Genomic DNA, 18077 nt, shown 5'->3' with positions numbered 1-18077 from the left:
GATGAACTTTGACGACTTGGACGAGGTTTTAGACAAGCTTGGCCCGATTGAAATGTGGGAGGAGGACCATGGAAAAAAAAAGCGCGTGATCTCGCATTGTCGGGAACGATTTGATTTAGGTGTTCCAACGAACGGCGAGGAGGCGATGGTGACGAGCGAGCTTTTGGTCGCGAAAGCGATCATGGAAACGATGGAGATGAAAAGTGATTTGGAGAAGAAGAGGAGAGGGGCGATTGTGGAGATTCCGGAGGAGAAGTGGACGGCGATGGAGAAAGCGGCGAGTCAATTTGAATCCGACGTGTTGGTGAACAGCAGGGAGAGAGGGATTGGGAAGTATATCGATTTGAGCGCTACTGGGATGCGGTTGAAGTACGCCAGGTTTGGAGCCGAAGGGTGCGACAAAGTGGTGTTTATTTTACACGACACCGGGGAGAACGGGGAGTCGTATTACGGATTAGCGAAGCAGATACAAGAGAAAGGAGGGTTTACGGTGTATTGCGTGGATTTTAGAGGACACGGCGATAGCACGCATTCGCGGGAAGGACAGTACGACGTCCCGTCGTTCGTGGCGGATATAGAATCGTTCATCGTCGAGTTGGATTTGTATGCACACCCGGTTGCTTTAGTTGGTTTTGGTTTAGGCGCGATCATCGCGGCGGCGTTTGCTGGAGAGCACGAACACTTGGTCGCCGGCCTGACTCTGATCGAGTCGCACCCGAAGTGTCGAGAAGACGCGGTGGCATTTCATAGGTTCCAAAACGTCATATTCGGGTCTTTGCGAGAAGCAGTAACGTTTGAAATCGCACCCATTTGGCCTGATAACGAGAGACGAAACGGGAAACAGTGCATTAAACGCATGCTCTCTAAATTTCGGAAACCTAAAGGCGACGAAGTCACCGGCGTCATGAAGTTATTCAGCCAAAACATGGCGAAATACGAGTTTCGCATCGACCGTAAATTCTTATTCAAAGTCCCATCCGCGGACGAATACGTCCGAATTCTGGAAAACGTTAAGTGTCACGCCTCAGTTTACCGAGGCGAGCACTCCGAGTTCATGGACGAAAAGGATCTCCAGGACGTCGTGTCCGCCTTGCGCCGGTATTCGAAGAAAGTCATCCGCGGCAAATCCATCCCGGACGCCTCCCACTACGTCTTCGAAGACCAACCAGCTACTCTCCGCGACTACATCCTCCACTCCCTCCTCATCTCCGAACCAGACATGATTGTCGAAAACAACGCCTCGCGCACGCCAGAGTTCCTAAACTTGAAGCCGTTGCCGAAATACGCCACCGTCGAGGACGCCGTCCGAGCTTTGAAACCGAGGAAAATCCCAACCGAAAAAGACGTCGAAGACGCTTTAAAGAAGTTAAAGGAAGAGTGTGGTGGAAACGTCGACTGTTCCTCGGACGAAGAAAGCGAGGAGGTGAAAATGAATCGAAAGTACTCCACCGCGTTGGCGAATAACGATTCGCAGTATTTCGGAATGGTTGGTTGAATTTTTAGATTTTGGATAAAATGGAAATTTTTGTCCTCACAACAACGGTTCCTCCTCCTCCTCGCGCGATGATTGGTATGCCTCTCGTCGTCGTCGCTGATTCAAAACTCCTCCTCCAAAAGTCGTCTACCAGAACAAAATTGAATACTCGCTCTTTTTCTTTGAAACTCGCGCTCAAAAACCCGCGTCGATCTCGTCCGTGTTGTTCCTCTTTTGATGTTGATGATGACTCAAAACCAACCCCTAATAACACCGTTGTGAATTTGGACGTCTCCGGGTTACGCCAGGAAACCAAAAGGCAAGAAACGAAAGCGTTGAAAAAAGTGGCGAATGCGACGACGAAATTACGACTGTCGAAAGAAAAAATGAACGAGTTGTTAGAAAATCCAAACGCGACGACGGAGATGTTGGAAGAATGTCCCGACGTGGATTTTTTGGAATCAGACGTGGAGGAGAAGAAAAAGCGGTTGGAGGAGGTGCGGACGCTGCTGGCAATGGTGGAGAACTTTACGGGAGGGAAAAAGAATAAAGAAGACGATTCGAAATGGCAAGAGTGCGCGGAGTTTGCGATGAAATTAGGGATATCGGACGCGCCACCGCCGAAACCTCCACGAGGGCCGAAGAAGGTAAAAAATGTGAGCAAAACCGGACCTCGTCGACCGTATTTCGCGTACGCGTCGGGGAACGACGTAAACGACGACGACGACATACCGACGACCGAAATCCGCGTCGGCCGCACGTCCGAAGACAACGACATCGTCTCCTTAGACCCAACCAACGACCCGAACGAGTGGTGGATGCACGCCGCCGGATGTCCTGGTTCCCACGTCGTCATCAAATCCACCGCGCCGTCCGACGCCGCCTTTTTCGACGCCGCGTTGCTCGCCGCCAAGTTTAGCAAAGCCTCTCGCGTTGGTCGCGTGAAAGTCTCCGTCGTTCGGTGCAGACAAGTGAGCAAACCTAAAGGTGCCAAACCTGGTTTAGTTCGGTTATCCGGTGACGTGAGGACGATGGAAGTGCGCGTGGATGAAAATCTCGATCGATTGGAGATGTTAGAGAGGACGAAAACATAATAACATCTCTCCGAAAAAGGTGTTCGTTTGTGTGTTTGGCTAGGTTTAGTTCGGTTCTCTGGTGACGTGCAGACGATGGAAGTGCGCGCGGATGAACATCTGAGTCGATTGGAGATGTGTAAGAGAGGACGAAAAAAAATTTTTTTCTCCTTCTAAAAAGTTGTTTGTGTGTGTGCGTTGGTTACGTCACAAAAATCTTAACGAGATCTGATTCGTCAACACTTTTCGACGAGACAAACGAACACACACACAAAAATGACTAAAATTGCCATCTTGTGCACGTCCGCGACGACGTTCGGCAAATCCGCGGAGAAGAAACCAACCGGCGTGTGGTTGGAAGAAATCGCCGTGCCGTATTATTCCATGATGGAAAAGAAATTTTCAGTCGATTTCTTCTCTATCAAAGGCGGGGAAATCCCAATAGACGCAGGATCGCGAGGCGAAGGGTTTTACACGCCAGAGTGCGTGAAATTCGATAAAGACGACACCGCGCAAGCTTTGATGAAGACATCGAAAGGTTTATCCGAATTAAACGTGGAAGAATACGACGGCGTTTTCTTACCCGGAGGCCACGGATGTTGCACTGATTTCTACCAAAACCAAGAGTTGGCGAAAACCATCGAGCAATTTTTAACGGCGAAGAAAGCCGTCGCGCTGGATTGTCACGCGCCGATTGCACTTTTATCGTGCAAAAAAGCAGACGGGACGACACCGTTGGTGAGTGGAATGTCCGTGACTGGCTTTTCGGACGAGGAAGAGGGGCATGTTGGGATGCAAGAAGAGGTACCGGCGTTGATTGAGAAAGAGATGGTGGCGCAAGGCGCCAAGTACTCGAAGGCGGAAGGCGCGTGGGGCGCTCACGCGGTTGTCGAAGGGACGTTGGTGACAGGGCAGAATCCAGCGAGCAGTAAAGTGTGCGTGGAGAAGTTTGTTGAATTGTTGGCGTTAACGCAAACTCAAGTAGTGAATTAAAACCTTAATTTGTATTTGTTTTTTATTACAGATATTTTATAATATAAATGGGTAAATATTTTGATATAGTAGTACACTCTCGAAAACGAAGACGGGGAGGGGATACATTCCTTACCGCGTTGAAGAAGTAGAGGAAGAAGGAGAAGAAGAAGAACTGCTACTCTTTGACTTTTTCTTCTTGTAGTTCTTCGACGTCACTTTCAACAGCGTCTTCTCCACGTCCACGACGTTGTTTTTAATCGAAACGTCCCCAAACTCCAAATCGTCCATGAAGCCGTCCGGTATTCGTTTCACGTGTCTCGGATCGATGAACGGAATCCACTCGTCCGGCGGATTCACGATCCTGGAAAACTGCGAAAACTCCCCGGACGCGACGCACGGCTCCTTCGCCGGACGGACGAGCTTCATTCCGCTGCACTGCTTCAACATCTTATCTCCTTTGCGATTGTTACATTTCGCGCACGCTGTCGTTAAATTCGTCCACGACCACTCGCCGCCTTTCGACGCCGGAACGATATGGTCGATGGTCAAATCGTCCCTCGCGCCGCAATACGTGCACGAATGGTGATCTCTAATCAACACGTTCTTCCTCGATAACGCGATCGATCCTTTCTGTTTATCATACACTCTCGTTTTCACCACCGCGGGTAAATAAAACGCCGAATACGCCGACGCCACCATCTCTTCGTAATATTCCAAAACGTCCACCTTATCGAACATGGCTAAAATCAACGCCTTTTGCCAACTCACGATGTTGCTCGTTTGCATCGCCACGTCTAAAACGAGCACTCTTCGTTGGTCCAAGTCTGAGGGCGAGGATATGATTCGGCTCTTTTCCACTTCCTCGCGCAATTCGTACATGTTTTCATTCAAGATCGTTGCATTTGTTCTCGACATTGTTGAGAAAGAGCTACTAATCCGCGTCGTCGTTTTCCCTTGCGTCGTTTGTTTTGCTCTTCTCATTTGTTTTTCCCGCGCGTGCTGCTCGGCGGTGTTGCACTTGCTGTTGTTGTTGCACTTGCTGTTGTTGTTGCTCAAATCGTGACTAAAACTGCGCGTCGCCGCTTTTATTAAAACATCTTCTCTTCTCATCACTCTCGACGCGTCGTTTCGTCCTTTCCGTCCTAACGACCACATCTTCATTCCATCGTTTCCCGAAAGGCGATGCGTGCTCGAGAGAAACATGACAGATACTACTCAAGCGCTTTATACAAAGACAACAACGCAGAGAAGAGAACAACAAAAACGACGCACAAAAAATAGAAGCGTCTTCTGTCGTCTCGCTCAAAGAGTTGGCGTTGTTGTTGTGTATGCGTCGGGCAAAGGAAGCGTGCGTGGCCTTAGTTTAAATTTGTGACGTGAACAGAATATTCGCAGCAGAGTGAGAGTGAGATGATTTTTCGCCAAATCTCTTTTTTTTTTTTTTTTTTTAAATTTCTTTTCTGCTGGTCGCGTGGGGGGTTGTTGTGGTTTCTTCGAGTGTTTGTTTGCCCACATGTGTGAGAGAGAGCTTTTCAAAAAGACACAAAAGAGCAGACGGTCTTATTTTTCAGGAAGATTTTTCGCGCTCGCGATACTACTACACTCTTTAAACGCCGATCTCTCTCTAGAGCACACAACAAAGCTACGCGAGCGTGAATGCTACTTTATTACGCGCGCGCCTTCTTTTTCTCTCCGTGTTGTTTTATACGAACGCGGCGCCGCAGGTTTGACACGCACCTTCTTTTTTGCAAAAGACGGACAAACAGACGGAACAGACGAAGCCTTTGCTGATTCGATTGCCGTGACAGAAACAGGAGGAACGGAAATCGATCGAACCCGCTCTCGGTGGACGTAAAAAGCGTCGAGTGTACCTATCCGGGAGAAACGAACATAACGCTCTCTCGAGCAAATCTTCTCGCGTCTCTTCTCCTCCTCCTTTTTTCGATTTCTCCGGTTTCGCGTATATGCCGCCGCTGACAAACGCCGCTTGTTGTAAAAAACTAGACTCTTTCTCATTCAGGCATAAACAGTCGATGAGAATGTTGCTCGATTGCGCGGCGAACATGGCGTTCATCATCGGCACGTACTGTTCGGCGTCGTCTTCGGACGCTTGAACGACCAACACTCTCGATTTTACGCGACCCCGTAAAGACGGATCTCGTTCTATTCTATTCGCGTAGGTTAAAGCTAACGATATCGCGCCAGCTATTGGCGTCGCGTGCTGCTGCTCCCGATTCTCGTCGTCGTCGTCGTCGTCGTAATTGACGACGACGTTTTCATCGCTCAACGCTTTCAATCCGTCGAAAAACGCTCTCCGAAACGTCGTCTGTAACGGTTCTAAACCTTTCGAAATATCTAAAGCGTCCACGTCTTGCGCATCGTTCGCGAACCCGCCGATGTCGTCGCACTCGTCGTCGCCGACGAACGTCATTCGCGGGTTCGTCGGCGGTTTCTTTCTCTTCTTCTTCTTCTTCTTTGTCTTCTTCGTGTTATCTCCTTCTTTGTCTTCTTCGTCTTCTTCGTCTTCGAGAACAACATCACCTTCCAAGTGCGACCGGAACAAAAACGTGCACTCTTTCCTGGCGTGCGCGGCCACGACCGCGATTCTGTTCGCACGATTGCACGCTAAATACGCGGAGGAAAACGCGGCGATGTCTTTGCAGACTTTTTCGAACGCGTATAAAGAAGTCGAAGGAGTCGAAGGAGTCGTCGTCTCTCGTTGTTTCCGGGAACGGGGAAACCAAAACTGCGAATTCGTTTCGAGGACGACGACGAGGAGCGAGACGTCGTCGTCCACGTCGTCGTCTCGGTCCATTTAAACTGCTAATACCGATGCTCTCGCGCTTCTTCGTGGTCGTCTTCGTCTTCCGCGATGATGATGATGATGCGCGAGTGAATTTTAGAGCGTCGTCGTCGTCAAAATTATGGAGGAGGAAGAGGAGGAGCCAACAAGGAGCGGATGGCGCGGGAGAGCGAGACGGGTTTTGAGGTGAAGCATTTAATATCACGCCAAACGCGGCGCCCAAATCTATTACTACTACATTACTATTCTAAATCACTTCGTACGTCATGACCTCTCTCGCTTTCGCTTTCGCCGCTTCATCTTCTTCGACGGATTCGCCTTCGCGCTTCTTCGTCGCTATTTCTTTCGCTTTTTGTATGACGAGGTCTTTACCGGAAGCTGCAAATTCGACGATACTTACCGGTGCGTCGCAGATGAGCACTGGATCTTCTATTGGGTTGTTGCCGGTACCGTCGCAGCCTTCGTAATGTTTCACCGCCGCGGCGGCGGATTTAACGCCGTAAAATTTTACGAAACCGTACGACTGCATATCAAACAAACGAACTTTTGAGACCTTTCCAAAACGCGAGAACGCGTCGCCGACGTCGCGTTCGTTCGCTTCGGGTGGAATACCACCGACGAATACTTCCGTGCCTGAATCTCCACGATGATCGTCGTCTTCGTGGTCGTCGACTTCTTCGTGTATTTTCTGACCGACGCCGACGGCTTTCGCGGTTTCGTCGTCCAAGACGGCCATTTCACCGGCTTCGACATCTCCATTTACCGTCGCTCCTTCACTTCCTGCCATATCACCGGCCTCGGTGTCGAGGTTTCCTTCCTCGAGGTTTCCGACGCCGGGGACGATTTTCGGCACCGGCGGTAAAAGTTTCTTCGGCGCCAGTTTCGGTCGTTTCTGCTGTCGTTTCTTCGGCTTCAACGCCTCTTCCTTCTCTATCCGCTCTCGCTCTTCTCGTTCTTTCTGTTCTCGCTCGTACCGTTCGTTTTCCTGTTTCAACCATTCCGGATCCAACTCTCGCTTTTTCCCAAACTTCGGAACGATAATTTTCGGAACCGCGTTTGCTCGCTCTTCCTCCTCCTTCCGCCTCGCCTCTTCTTCCTCCTTCATTTTTTTCTTCAACTCCGCCTCCTTCTCCTCCTTTTCTCTCCGTTCGTTTTCTTTCTGCATCACGAGCTTAGCTTTGGCGATCGCTTTCGCCACCGGATCTTCTTCTTCTTCTTTCTTCTTCTTCTTGGAGGCGGCAGACGCGCTCGCGTCTTCTTTCGAAGCGTCCGCCGGCGCTTTCTTCTTGAACGTAATTTTCATGGCGCCGGTGCTTTCCTTCGCCTTTCCTTCGTCTTTCCGCTTTTGCTGCTCTCCCTCCGTCGTCGTCGTCGCGTCCTTTCTCGTCATCATTGCTTCTTCTTTTTCTCCTTTCTCCTCCTCAACCGTTTTCTTCGAATCGTCTTCATCTTCTCCGTTGTTTCTCGATGTCGTCGTCCTCGTCTGAATCGTCGTCTTCGCTCCAACCGCTTTTTCTTCATTTTTCTCGTTTTCGGCGGTGTTTGTTCCATCATCTCCTTCTTCTTTCATCGTGGTCTTTAAAATCATCTGTTGTTGTTGAGATTGTTGTTGTCCCGGTCGTTTCATCGCTTTCGTCGTCTTCTTCTTTTCCTCTCCTCCTTCTTTCATCACGTCTTCCTCTCCTTCTCCTCCGTTTGTCTTCTTCTTCCCGTCGAGAGATTCTTCACCTTTTTCGTCGTCCTTTTCGTCGTCCTCGCGTTCGTTCTTCTTCATCGTCTTCTCCGTTTTCGCTTTCTTCTCCGCGTCTTTGACCATCTTCTTCGCGAGTTTCAGTTCTTTTTTCTTCCTCAACAAGTCGTACTTCGCTTCTAACTTTTTCTCCTCGGCGGTTTGCCGTCCCCCGTGTTTTATTTGTATCCTGGGGCCCATTGTGACGCGACGAGAACAACAACAACACCTTCTGAAAGAGAGAGAGAGAGAGAGACGCTTGTTGTTGTTCTGCTACTCTCTGGTGAGCACAACAGCGCGCAACAAAAGCTTCTTCTTTACTCTACTACGAATGGGGGGAGTTTTGAAACGTCCAATATGTTCCTCGATAGTGTTCTTCTGTCTTTGTAACGAAACAGTTTACGCACAACTCAAACACTTTTCACTCTCAAATGAACGCAATTTTGGTGAAAGAGAGCGCGCGAGAGAGCACAGATCGGTGTGTCGTTACGCTCTCTGAGAACAACTAACGAGGCGTTTTGAAATGTCTCATTTTCTTCATTTCTTCTCCCAAATATGCACGCGAAAACAAAATGAATCGTTCTTCTTCTTTCGAGGACTCCGTGCGCGTGACGGAGAATTTCTTACGACCACCCAAAAGCGATTGCGATGCAGAAGACGCGGTAGTCGCGTTGGACGAGATTGATGCGTTTTTAACCGAATACGTGCGCTTGTTCGACCAAGGTTTGCTCGAGAAGAAGAACGAATCCGAATCCCTCATCGACGGGGAAGAGTTCGTCTCGGGAACGTATTTTTGGCCGAAGAAGACGAAGACGAAAGAAGAAGACGAAGAAGACAACAAAGAAGAAGAGGAGAAGAAGGAGAAGACAAAGAAGAAGAGGATGATAATCGAGAGATATTGCGAACGGCTCGCGAAATTTGTCGCAGAGGAACAAAAACTGTTAACTTGGGAAAGTTTTGCAGGGTGCGAGTGGTGGGTGCAAGACGTCGCGCACGACGAACCTCCGAAAGCGTATCACACGGATTGCGTTTTAGAAGAAGACAAAGACAAGAGGAAGAAAAAATATTATCCGCTCCTCTCGACGGTGTATTACGGAAAGACGGAAAGAGGCGGCGCGACGGTCGCGTTCGACGAGGAAGAGTACGGCGCCATGCGGAAGTGCGTTTTGGTGAAACCGAGAGCGAACAGGTTGTTTACGTTTCGGGGGGACATGTGGCACGGCGTCTGTCGAGAAGAAAATAGCGAGAGGAAGGAAGGCGAAGAAGACGCGTATCAGAGGGTGACGCTTTTGGTGAACTTTTGGAAAGAGCGACCGAGTTGCGCGCGCGATTTTCCGAGAGAATTGTTTAGCGACTATAGCAGTAGTTTTAGTAGGAGTTCTGGTTTTAGCGGTAGACGCGGCGATGACGACGACGAGAAAGTTCCTGAAAGGGAAGTGATATCGTTGAAGACGGCGGACGATGATGAGAGAGTGTTTAAGCTGAAAAGCGACGAGAGAAAAGCGCACTTTGCCGCTTGGGAAGCGCAAAATCCAAGCGCGTTTCTAGAACCGTCGACGTCCTCTTCCTCGGTAGTACTCATTGAATACACGTCGTAGATACGTAAATATATGATCAAAATAGAAGCAATAGAAGGTATATTAGTAGGTAAAATGCATATTTATGTCACATAACATCAAAGTCTGAGTAATAAATTCCTGTAGCATTCGTCTTCTCTCTCTTTCTTTCTTCTCTTCGTTCGCGACGCGCGTGTAGTACGCAAAACGGCAATGATGTGAAAAATTAAAACTCAATCGGTTTTTCCTTGTACATTCTTTGCTTAATTTCCCCTTCCAACTCTTTAAAATTCGGCAAACTTCTCAACTCAACCTTCTCGTCGTTTCGTAAAGTAATCACCATGTCCCCCCACGCGCCAATACCTCTCCCGATCGAAATGACGTCCTTAATCTGATCCATCGGCACGTCCGTGCGTTCCTTTCGCAACGGCGAGTTCGATATGACGCACACTCTCTTATCCGTAATCTTATACGACGCCCACAGCGCTCTCCCCGCGGCTTGAATCGTCAGCGGTAACCAAACCACCGTCCAAGACATCAACACGTTCGCCACGACTTCTCCTCGAGCTGGCGGGCCTTCGTATAAAATCTGCTCTGGTCCCCAGTCTTTCGTTTTCGGTTCCTCGGTGAAATCGGACATGAAATCTCTCACGCCGGGAAGTCTCGATGAAGAACTTTTCGTCTGCGTTTTCGGTAAACCGGTCACCATGGACACTTCGTCGTCGTTTCCTTTGGATCGTTTCGATCGTTTTCCTCTCAAAGCGCCGAGTTTCGCCTCGAACTCATCCTCTGTTTCTTCTTTAGTAGTAGTGTCATCATCATCCGTCGCTGCTTTCGTGACGATGATGCTTTTTTGTCGTCGTCGGTGTTGTTGTTTGGATTGTTGTTTGGAAAAAACGCCTCCTCCTCTCACGACTCGCGAAGAACTCGTCTGAATCGTCTGAATCGTCTGAATCATTGTTGTTTTTGTTGTTATTCTCGTCGCTCTCTTCTTCTTCTGGCAGATGTTGTTTAGCGCACGGAGTTTCTCTCTAAACAATGTATCTATCAGGATATTTGATATGAGCGTTCGAGAGCCACGAAAAGAAACGTGTGAAAAAAATGACGTGACAAACATTTAGGGTTTTAGTAAAATTAGGGTTTAGAAAAGCCAGAAACCCTAAACACCAAAAGAGAAAAGAAGAAAAGAAGGCCGCGGAAGAATCAGTCGGCATTCCCGCGCGAGAGATACATCTACTCGCGAGATATATCTAACGATCGTTCGAGAGAACCGCTGAGACCGCTCGTTTGCCGAGAATATAAATATGGGTGGTCGCAATGAAATCGCGTGTGCCGTTATTGGGACGGCTTTGTTGATGACTTCTTCGTCCTCATCATCGATGGTCGAAGCCGCGCAACAAGGATCGGTCCAATCGTCATCGAATCAAACGCCGAGAAGAGCGGCGTTCGTACGAACGCCGATAACGAACCACGAACGCGCGCAATATCTGAGACGCGCGCAGCAACAATCGACGGAACAGAAAAGATTGCAGCTCGAAAGAAACGCGAAACAGAAACTCGCGGCGACTGAAAAGGTGGAACGAATGCAAGCGGAAGCCAAAGGGAAACTGGGGTTGTCTTCGAAGAAGAAAGCAGCCGTGGCGGAAAAAGATGACGAAGAAGAAATGGTGCCGCTGAAAAAGTCTGCCGCTAAGAAGGAGGAGACCGATGGTATGACCACCACCACCAAAAGCACGACTTCTTCTTCCTCCTCCTCCCACGTCAAAGTGCACTCGCACGCGGCGCCGAAAGCGTCCGAACTCGAAGAAGCGGACGAATTCGAGTCGTTCAACCCGCTCGACTTGTTCGCCGCGTTGGAAGGCACGAAAAAGACACCGTTCGAGAAGCAAACGACCGCGAGTGGCGAAGTGGTTGAAAACGCGGTCTTGAACAAGAAAGACAAGCTCTCGTCCGTGTTTGCGACCATGCTCGGGTCGATGATGGAAGTTTCGAGAGGCGTGGACGAGTCGACCGGGACGACGGTGTCTTCGAACAACTCGTGCGTGAAGGCGACGAGAAACGTCGCCGTATCGTGCTTTAAAGAGTACAGCGCGATCAACGAAGACGTGAAAGCGGGTAAATTGTCCGCGGACGAGTCCACGGAAAAGATGGAATTGTTGCGAGAAACGTGCGCGGACAAATCGAGAGTGATCAACACGCAGTGCGTGAAGCCGATCGCGGAGATGTGCTCGAGCCAAGTGCAAGAGATCAAGAAGGAATGCGCCAAAGGCATCGTCGGCTCCGAGGAGTTGACGTTGAACAAGGCGTTGGATTCCGCATCTGCCGCAGCGCAACGGTGCGCTGCGCAAGCGTCTTCTTTGTTGAAGTCGTGCATGAAGCAATCGAAAACGCTCTCGCCGGATTTGAAGGAATTGGCGATGATTGACAGCAAAGCGGAAGAAAGAGCGAAGGAGATTAAAAAAGAAAAAGAGATTCAAGACAAAGTGAATGAATCCATGAAGGACTTGTCCTTCTCTTCCTCCTCTTCTACTTTGGCCCAGAAAGAAGAAGTCGTTACGATGCCGCAGCCGGGAGAACAAGTCGAAGTCGTCGCCGCGTCCAAGCCGGTGATTGTTGCTCGACACCACTCCTCCTCACTCTCGAAGATGAAATTACCGGTCGTTACAGAAGACGTTGAGGAAGTTGAACCGGCGGCTACGACTGTGTCGACGACGACGCCGACGGCTACCGTGCAGACGTTGAGCGTGCCGCAACCAGTTTTATCGACCGCCGCCGCCGACGCCACCGCCACCACCACCACCACCACCATCGAAGAACAACCAGAAGAAGAAGAAGAAGAAGAAAAAGAACAACAACAGCAACCCGAAGAAACCGAAGAAGAACAAGCCGTCGACGAAGAAGCCGATTCCGGATGCGCGGGCGCCCTCTCCAAAGTCACCGCCGAGTGCCAACTTTCGTACAAGCAAATCAACGACAAAGTCAAGTCTGGCGAAGTCGAAGAAGCTGCCGGTAAAGAACAAATCGCGGTAGCTGCGAGACAGTGCGTCGCGAAGACTATGTTGGCGACTTCCAACTGCGTGGACAAAGTCCAACGCCGTCGCTTGATGTCTTTGGCTAAGTAAGAGTGGCGTTCTCGAATACGCGCTGCGTGCACATTCACGCACACAACATCTTCTGTAAATGATACTATCGAACACAGCGTAAAAGTCGTTTTAATTTACTATTATAACCACACGTACCTGGTACCATATCTATATACTGCGTTTAACTTTTAACATTGCACTCGCGTAGTCTATTTTCGCCTCATAATACGAACACGAACTTCACCACATGGCAACGTAGAGAGAAAATGTCCTCCTCCTCCTCCTCACCTTCTTCTTTGTCTTCTCTCCAACTTTGGTTCTTACCTGAGCTCAAACGTGCCTTCCCTCTCGCAGAGGATTGGTTGCTCGACGGATTATCTCAAACCTGCGTCGCGAGCAGGTCGGTTGAAGAAATGTGCGACGCCATGCGGAATTTTATGGGAGAAGAAGAGGCCGTCGCGGAAGCGCTGCGATTGAGCGAGATGCTCTTCGAAAAGAAGAAAGAGTATCAAGAAGAGGAGAAAAAGACGAACTCGCCGTCGTCGTCATCGTTTCGCGACGATGGTGAATTAAAGCTCAGAAAAGTGAAAGAAAAGACAAAAACGACGAGTGATGGTGATGGTGGGAAAGAGGAGGACCAAAAGAAAGGCGAAGCGAAAGCGTACAGGAAATACGACTCGATCGAGAAACCGTCGCGCACTAACGACCAAACGTCGTCGAAAGCAACACATTCGGTGGTAAGAGAACATCGTTCTATACTGGTGAAGATGTCGAAGAAAAAGAGCAGTAGCGCGGAGGACGTGGGGAAGCGGAAGGACCGGATGAAAAATCCAGGCGACGCTCTCGAGGTTGGCGATTTGCTCAAGCCGCGCGCCGCGAACTGCTTGCGATGCGGGAAGATTTTTCGATTCGATTTGGACGCGTCGGGGGCGGTCGCCGAAAACGACGCGAGGGTGTTTTTAGAGAGCTCGGGGAAGTGCACGTTTTGCGACGCGTTTGTGAATGTGAAGTTACGCGACGGTTTGGTTTGGAACGGCGAAATCGGGTACGCGACTGAACAAGAACAAGAGGAAGACACAGAAGGCGGGAAAGCGGCGGCGGAGAGATTAAAGGACCAGCTGGTATCGTTTGATCGTTCCGGAGCGAGTCGAACGAAGGTTGTGGACGACCAGTCGGAGTGGTACGATCACGGGGACGTGGACGCGGAAGCGTGGTTGGCAGAGGACGAGCGAAGAGCTCTGAAACACAAACGCGACGCGATGGATCAACAGCAAAGAGAGAGAGAGTTGGCGAAAAAGAGAACGTTCGGTATTGACATACTCGGACGCAAGACGATGATTTTGGACGAGGAGGAGTTGCAATTAATTCGCGAGCGAGACGAACGCGCGAAATTAGCGATGGAAAGCGCCGCGTTGAATTCAATGAGCGAGTTCGCGCAAGGCGGTGGAAGCGCGGTGGCTACCGCCGCGGAAACCGCCAGAGAGTTAGAGAGTAGACTAGTGAGAACCGAGCAACCGACGTCGGAGATTAAAGATTTAGCAGATGAACGAAAAGTGCGCGTGCCAAAGAACAAAACGCTCAATCTTGTCGCGACGTTTGTGAAATCGTTCAAGGACATTGCATCATCAAACGCCCCGCTGGAAGAGAAGGAGAAGCGTGCAAAGAAAAATGACAACGACGACGACGCGTTCAGCCGCCTCGAGGCGGACGCGCCGAGACGAGTTCTCGATATCAATCCGTTTGACCAAATAGCGCAAGAAGCCGCCGACGCCGGATTAGGATTCGTTTTATAGAAAGTCGTAGAGTGCTAGCTAGTATTTTTTAGAACAAGTATTCGGTAGTTTAAAGATTACAACGCACGAATGCACATTCAAACGCCAACATCATCAAACGTGTTGTTTGTTTCACTGCTCTTTTTTTTATTCGCGTAGTAGGCTTTGTACGCGTCGTTTTCTGCGTTTTCGTTAAACGCGTCGAGCATGCGATTCCCTTGCTCGAAACGAACGCCTTGCTTCGAACGACGGGTGGTCTCTTCTTCTTCGCCTTCGATTTCGTCTTCTGGGACCAGTCCGCTAGTCCCCGCGAGAAACATCGAGAAGGTCATTTTGACAAAAATCGGCGAGAAGAGTTGAAACGAGGTGAACAAGCGATTGCCATCGCTACCCAAACCGGTGATTGGGTTGAACGTTTTCGAATCCGCCCATCTCGTGGCCACCGCAACGGAGGAATCAGATAGATTCTCGATGCAATGCCACCACCACGGTGGGTTCAAGAGGACGTCGCCGCGTTCGAGAACCGCGGAGTAACGAGGCACAACGCGCCACAACGGTTTATAGCGCTCGAGGAGCGTATTTGGATCTTTAATCGCGCAACTTTGGTAAATTGCGTTTCGATTGATTGCCGGGAACATGAACATCGTCCATCGCGGATCGACAAACGTCCACTTCTTCACGCCTTCGATTTGGAAGAAAAAGTTATACGCGTTGGCACAATGAAACGCGGTACCTGTACCGCCTCTGCCCGCGAAGAGTTGCAACGGTAAAGGACCAAGCGTCGGATGGTCGTTTGCGATTCTTTTATTCCCGGCGAGTTTCTCCAGTCTGTTCACTTGTAATTGCTTCGCCAACTCTGGATGCTCCAGAAATAACGATTCACAGTTGTGCAAATAGTTTGGAAACGTGTTCAAATCTTTCATTTTCCCTGGAACGTTATCACCGTCCTTCGTTTTCAGTTTCACCTCGTCCTCGCCGAAACGCGCGATCAAAGAATCCAACGTCCATTGGGTCGCCGCTGCCGTCTCTTTGGCGAAACCTTTCAACACAACCGGATGCGGCCGTTTCACAAAATCGTGAAAGAACTTTTCACAATCAAACCCTGATAAATGCGCGTCGTAAATTGTCGGTATTTCCTGCACGAACGCATCTGGCACGCTCTCGTTCGCCTTTATCAACTTTTCGTAACACTTATCCACGTATCGTCTTGGAATCTCCACATTGAAGACGCAATGCGCGAGCGAATACACCTTCAACTTGAACTCTTGCCATCGTAAAACCTTTGGATGAGCCTTTTTCTTCCCAGCATCTTTCGATTCGTACGCGCTTATTGGCAGTAAGCACGGGTACAGCAACCCGAACCCGCTGAAAACGACGTCCAAGATTTTGAACAGCGAGAAGATAATCAGCGTCCAAAAAAACCGGTTCCCGTTGGCGATTCGGGTGAAGAATTTCGCTCCCGCTGAAGGTGAAGATGAAGAAGAAGACGCAGGAAAGGCAGACGGGGTTTCCATCGCTCCAAACACGCCTCGTCCGAAGCAGCAGCGCGTTCTTTAATGAGGAACATTTTTTTTTCTCAATCCCCTCGGATTTTTTCTTTCTCTCTCTCTCTCTCTCTTGGGAAAAAAATCATCTGCTCGAAGCAGCCGCATCGGTACTCGCCGCCGCCGCTCTCCTGTGTTTATACTCGAACGGATCTGTTCTTTCAACATCTCCTCGTCCTTTGTTGTTATACCTTCGGTCGTAATATTCCACCCCGCTCGCGGCCAATAAAGCGGATAAAGTTATCGCTTGCGAATACAAACGCGAGTGAATAACTTTCACGGAAGTTCGCGTTTTGGAGTTTTGCAACACGTGTTGCCAGAAAAAAGTGCCGGTCATGCACGTGAGCCAAAGACCGCCGACGCAAGCGAGCTTGTTCTGCTGGAACCAGGTTTTATTGTTATGAGTATTTTTGGAGGAGAGGTCATCGGATGAGGAGAAGGACATGACGTGTTTGCGCGTCAAAAGTGTGTCGAGAAGTACATCGAAGATTAGGGGAGAGGTTCTTAAAAATTCTTCTCACGCTCGCTCGTCGGTATTACGAACACTATTATTATCTATACAAGTTCTCTCTATTCAACAACTAATCCTGAACGCCGAGCTGAATCTTCTTCTTAATCGCCAGCGAGCCTTTATACACCACCTTATCGACGATTCCGCTCACCGCGAAGACGCCGCCGACGCTGGCGCATACCTCGGCTAAAAATTTCCAAACGCTCGTCCTGTACTCGGCGATGTCGACTTTAATCGGCGATAAATCGTAAAAGAAAAACACGCCCGGCAAGTCACTGCTACCTCCTTGAATGGAAGCCGCGTCCACGGGTTTGAAATGGTCCACCACCGAGTATTGGTTCGTGCTGATATCTTTCTTGAACGGATTGAGATAGGTGTACGTCGTCGGGACGATTCTAAAAAAGTACTGGTACACGCCGGTTTCCGCGGGAAGTTTCAGCGTTCGTTTCGTACCATCCAAAGGGTCGACTTTCCCCGGGTACCCTTCTCCAAACGATAAGTGTCTCACCTCGTGCGAAAAGTTGAACTTCCCGTCCGGAAATGGCGATAAATCGTGCACGTGTTGTTCGCCTTGTTGAAACGACTTCCCCGGCGCGATGTGAAAATTGCCTTGCACTTTATTCACATCCAAGAACCCTTTGAACTCGCACCCTTCCTCGTGCACGTTCCCTAACACCTCCGAAAACCCTTCCCGTTTACACTGCTCCATACTCGACGCGCCAGTAAACGCCCACCCGACTTCAATGTACGCCTCTCTCACCTCCTCGCACGTTTGACAACACCTTTGCTCTCGCCCTCGATTCGCTCCGCTCACGTCCGCGCCGTAACACGAACCGCAATACTTCGTTTTACCGTCTTCCATATATCTCGGAATCAACTCCTTCGCCGTTTTCTTTGTCTTATTCTTTCTTAAACTACTCGCAGTTTCCGTCTCGTTGCTGTCAAACGCTTTCTCGTTCACCACCTCTTCCTTCCCGTGTTCGTCGTTCAAGGCATCCGCCAACTTCACTCCGTACCGATCGTACCTTATTTTCCGCATCTCGTGATCCACCACGTCCAGGTGCGTTTCCCCGCTCACGTCCATCACGTCTAACCCTAAGCTTCCACAGCTTAAGTTTGGAAAGAACACGTCCACGTTAATTCGCATGGTTTCTCCTCTGCCGTTATCGACGTATAAATCGTGTTTCACGTGCGTTTTGAGGTACAACTTCGTTTCCGCGAGAAGGAGCGAGACGGCGACGATATAGGTGACGACGGTGATTATCCCACCCCCGAACGAGCGCGAGTAGAAATCCACGTCGACGAATTTTGGAAACGCGTCGAATTTGCGCAGAAAGTCTTTCGCGTTCCTCGATTTCTGTCGTCCTCCGGGAGACTCCATCGTCGTCTCGTCTTCTTCGTCGTCTTCTTCTTCTTTTCCAAAAGTGACGAATTTCCCCACAAATATCTCTGAACAACACTTGCGCGAACACAAACGAGAGAGAGAGAAAGAGCGTCAGGGATGACGACGAGGACAGTAACACCGTCGAGGTCGTTGTTTTCTGAGAATGGTTTTAA

At 49.7% G+C, this 18077-nt stretch overlaps 13 protein-coding genes across 13 annotated transcripts; 6 read left to right on the top strand and 7 right to left on the bottom strand.

The window, feature by feature from the left end:
• Position 1: 1 nt before the first annotated feature.
• Positions 2-1495, top strand: Bathy01g02070 (predicted protein; the record flags this gene model as incomplete). Its single annotated transcript, XM_007515172.1, has 1 exon — positions 2-1495. The coding sequence occupies one exon, from the start codon at positions 2-4 to the stop codon at positions 1493-1495; it is 1494 nt and encodes a 497-aa protein (XP_007515234.1).
• A 68-nt stretch (positions 1496-1563) lies between these two features.
• On the top strand, positions 1564-2568 carry Bathy01g02060 (predicted protein; the record flags this gene model as incomplete). Its single annotated transcript, XM_007515216.1, has 1 exon — positions 1564-2568. One exon carries the CDS (start codon positions 1564-1566, stop codon positions 2566-2568), a length of 1005 nt encoding a protein of 334 aa, XP_007515278.1.
• Positions 2569-2823: 255 nt separating this feature from the next.
• Positions 2824-3540, top strand: Bathy01g02050 (ThiJ/PfpI domain-containing protein; the record flags this gene model as incomplete). Its single annotated transcript, XM_007515374.1, has 1 exon — positions 2824-3540. One exon carries the CDS (start codon positions 2824-2826, stop codon positions 3538-3540), a length of 717 nt encoding a protein of 238 aa, XP_007515436.1.
• A 111-nt stretch (positions 3541-3651) lies between these two features.
• On the bottom strand, positions 3652-4683 carry Bathy01g02040 (HNH endonuclease; the record flags this gene model as incomplete). The annotated part of the gene is made up of 1 exon (XM_007515727.1): positions 3652-4683. One exon carries the CDS (start codon positions 4681-4683, stop codon positions 3652-3654), a length of 1032 nt encoding a protein of 343 aa, XP_007515789.1.
• Positions 4684-5224: 541 nt separating this feature from the next.
• On the bottom strand, positions 5225-6337 carry Bathy01g02030 (predicted protein; the record flags this gene model as incomplete). The annotated part of the gene is made up of 1 exon (XM_007515230.1): positions 5225-6337. The coding sequence occupies one exon, from the start codon at positions 6335-6337 to the stop codon at positions 5225-5227; it is 1113 nt and encodes a 370-aa protein (XP_007515292.1).
• A 235-nt stretch (positions 6338-6572) lies between these two features.
• On the bottom strand, positions 6573-8255 carry Bathy01g02020 (unknown protein; the record flags this gene model as incomplete). The annotated part of the gene is made up of 1 exon (XM_007515278.1): positions 6573-8255. One exon carries the CDS (start codon positions 8253-8255, stop codon positions 6573-6575), a length of 1683 nt encoding a protein of 560 aa, XP_007515340.1.
• A 371-nt stretch (positions 8256-8626) lies between these two features.
• Positions 8627-9652, top strand: Bathy01g02010 (predicted protein; the record flags this gene model as incomplete). The annotated part of the gene is made up of 1 exon (XM_007515551.1): positions 8627-9652. The coding sequence occupies one exon, from the start codon at positions 8627-8629 to the stop codon at positions 9650-9652; it is 1026 nt and encodes a 341-aa protein (XP_007515613.1).
• Positions 9653-9836: 184 nt separating this feature from the next.
• On the bottom strand, positions 9837-10727 carry Bathy01g02000 (predicted protein; the record flags this gene model as incomplete). Its single annotated transcript, XM_007515648.1, has 1 exon — positions 9837-10727. One exon carries the CDS (start codon positions 10725-10727, stop codon positions 9837-9839), a length of 891 nt encoding a protein of 296 aa, XP_007515710.1.
• Positions 10728-10914: 187 nt separating this feature from the next.
• On the top strand, positions 10915-12732 carry Bathy01g01990 (unknown protein; the record flags this gene model as incomplete). Its single annotated transcript, XM_007515066.1, has 1 exon — positions 10915-12732. The coding sequence occupies one exon, from the start codon at positions 10915-10917 to the stop codon at positions 12730-12732; it is 1818 nt and encodes a 605-aa protein (XP_007515128.1).
• A 227-nt stretch (positions 12733-12959) lies between these two features.
• On the top strand, positions 12960-14486 carry Bathy01g01980 (predicted protein; the record flags this gene model as incomplete). Its single annotated transcript, XM_007515667.1, has 1 exon — positions 12960-14486. One exon carries the CDS (start codon positions 12960-12962, stop codon positions 14484-14486), a length of 1527 nt encoding a protein of 508 aa, XP_007515729.1.
• Positions 14487-14563: 77 nt separating this feature from the next.
• Positions 14564-15979, bottom strand: Bathy01g01970 (hypothetical protein BuboB_26000; the record flags this gene model as incomplete). Its single annotated transcript, XM_007515363.1, has 1 exon — positions 14564-15979. One exon carries the CDS (start codon positions 15977-15979, stop codon positions 14564-14566), a length of 1416 nt encoding a protein of 471 aa, XP_007515425.1.
• Positions 15980-16094: 115 nt separating this feature from the next.
• Bathy01g01960 (hypoxia-responsive family protein) lies at positions 16095-16454 on the bottom strand (the record flags this gene model as incomplete). The annotated part of the gene is made up of 1 exon (XM_007515582.1): positions 16095-16454. One exon carries the CDS (start codon positions 16452-16454, stop codon positions 16095-16097), a length of 360 nt encoding a protein of 119 aa, XP_007515644.1.
• A 136-nt stretch (positions 16455-16590) lies between these two features.
• On the bottom strand, positions 16591-17901 carry Bathy01g01950 (predicted protein; the record flags this gene model as incomplete). The annotated part of the gene is made up of 1 exon (XM_007515606.1): positions 16591-17901. The coding sequence occupies one exon, from the start codon at positions 17899-17901 to the stop codon at positions 16591-16593; it is 1311 nt and encodes a 436-aa protein (XP_007515668.1).
• Between the last annotated feature and the right edge of the window lie 176 nt (positions 17902-18077).

The sequence above is a fragment of the Bathycoccus prasinos genome (assembly GCF_002220235.1).
Source record: "Bathycoccus prasinos genomic : Chromosome_1".
NCBI classification, from domain to species: Eukaryota; Viridiplantae; Chlorophyta; class Mamiellophyceae; order Mamiellales; family Bathycoccaceae; genus Bathycoccus; species Bathycoccus prasinos.
The sequence above is the reverse complement of the archived record's forward strand: the minus strand, read 5'-3'. Positions and strand labels throughout refer to the sequence as shown.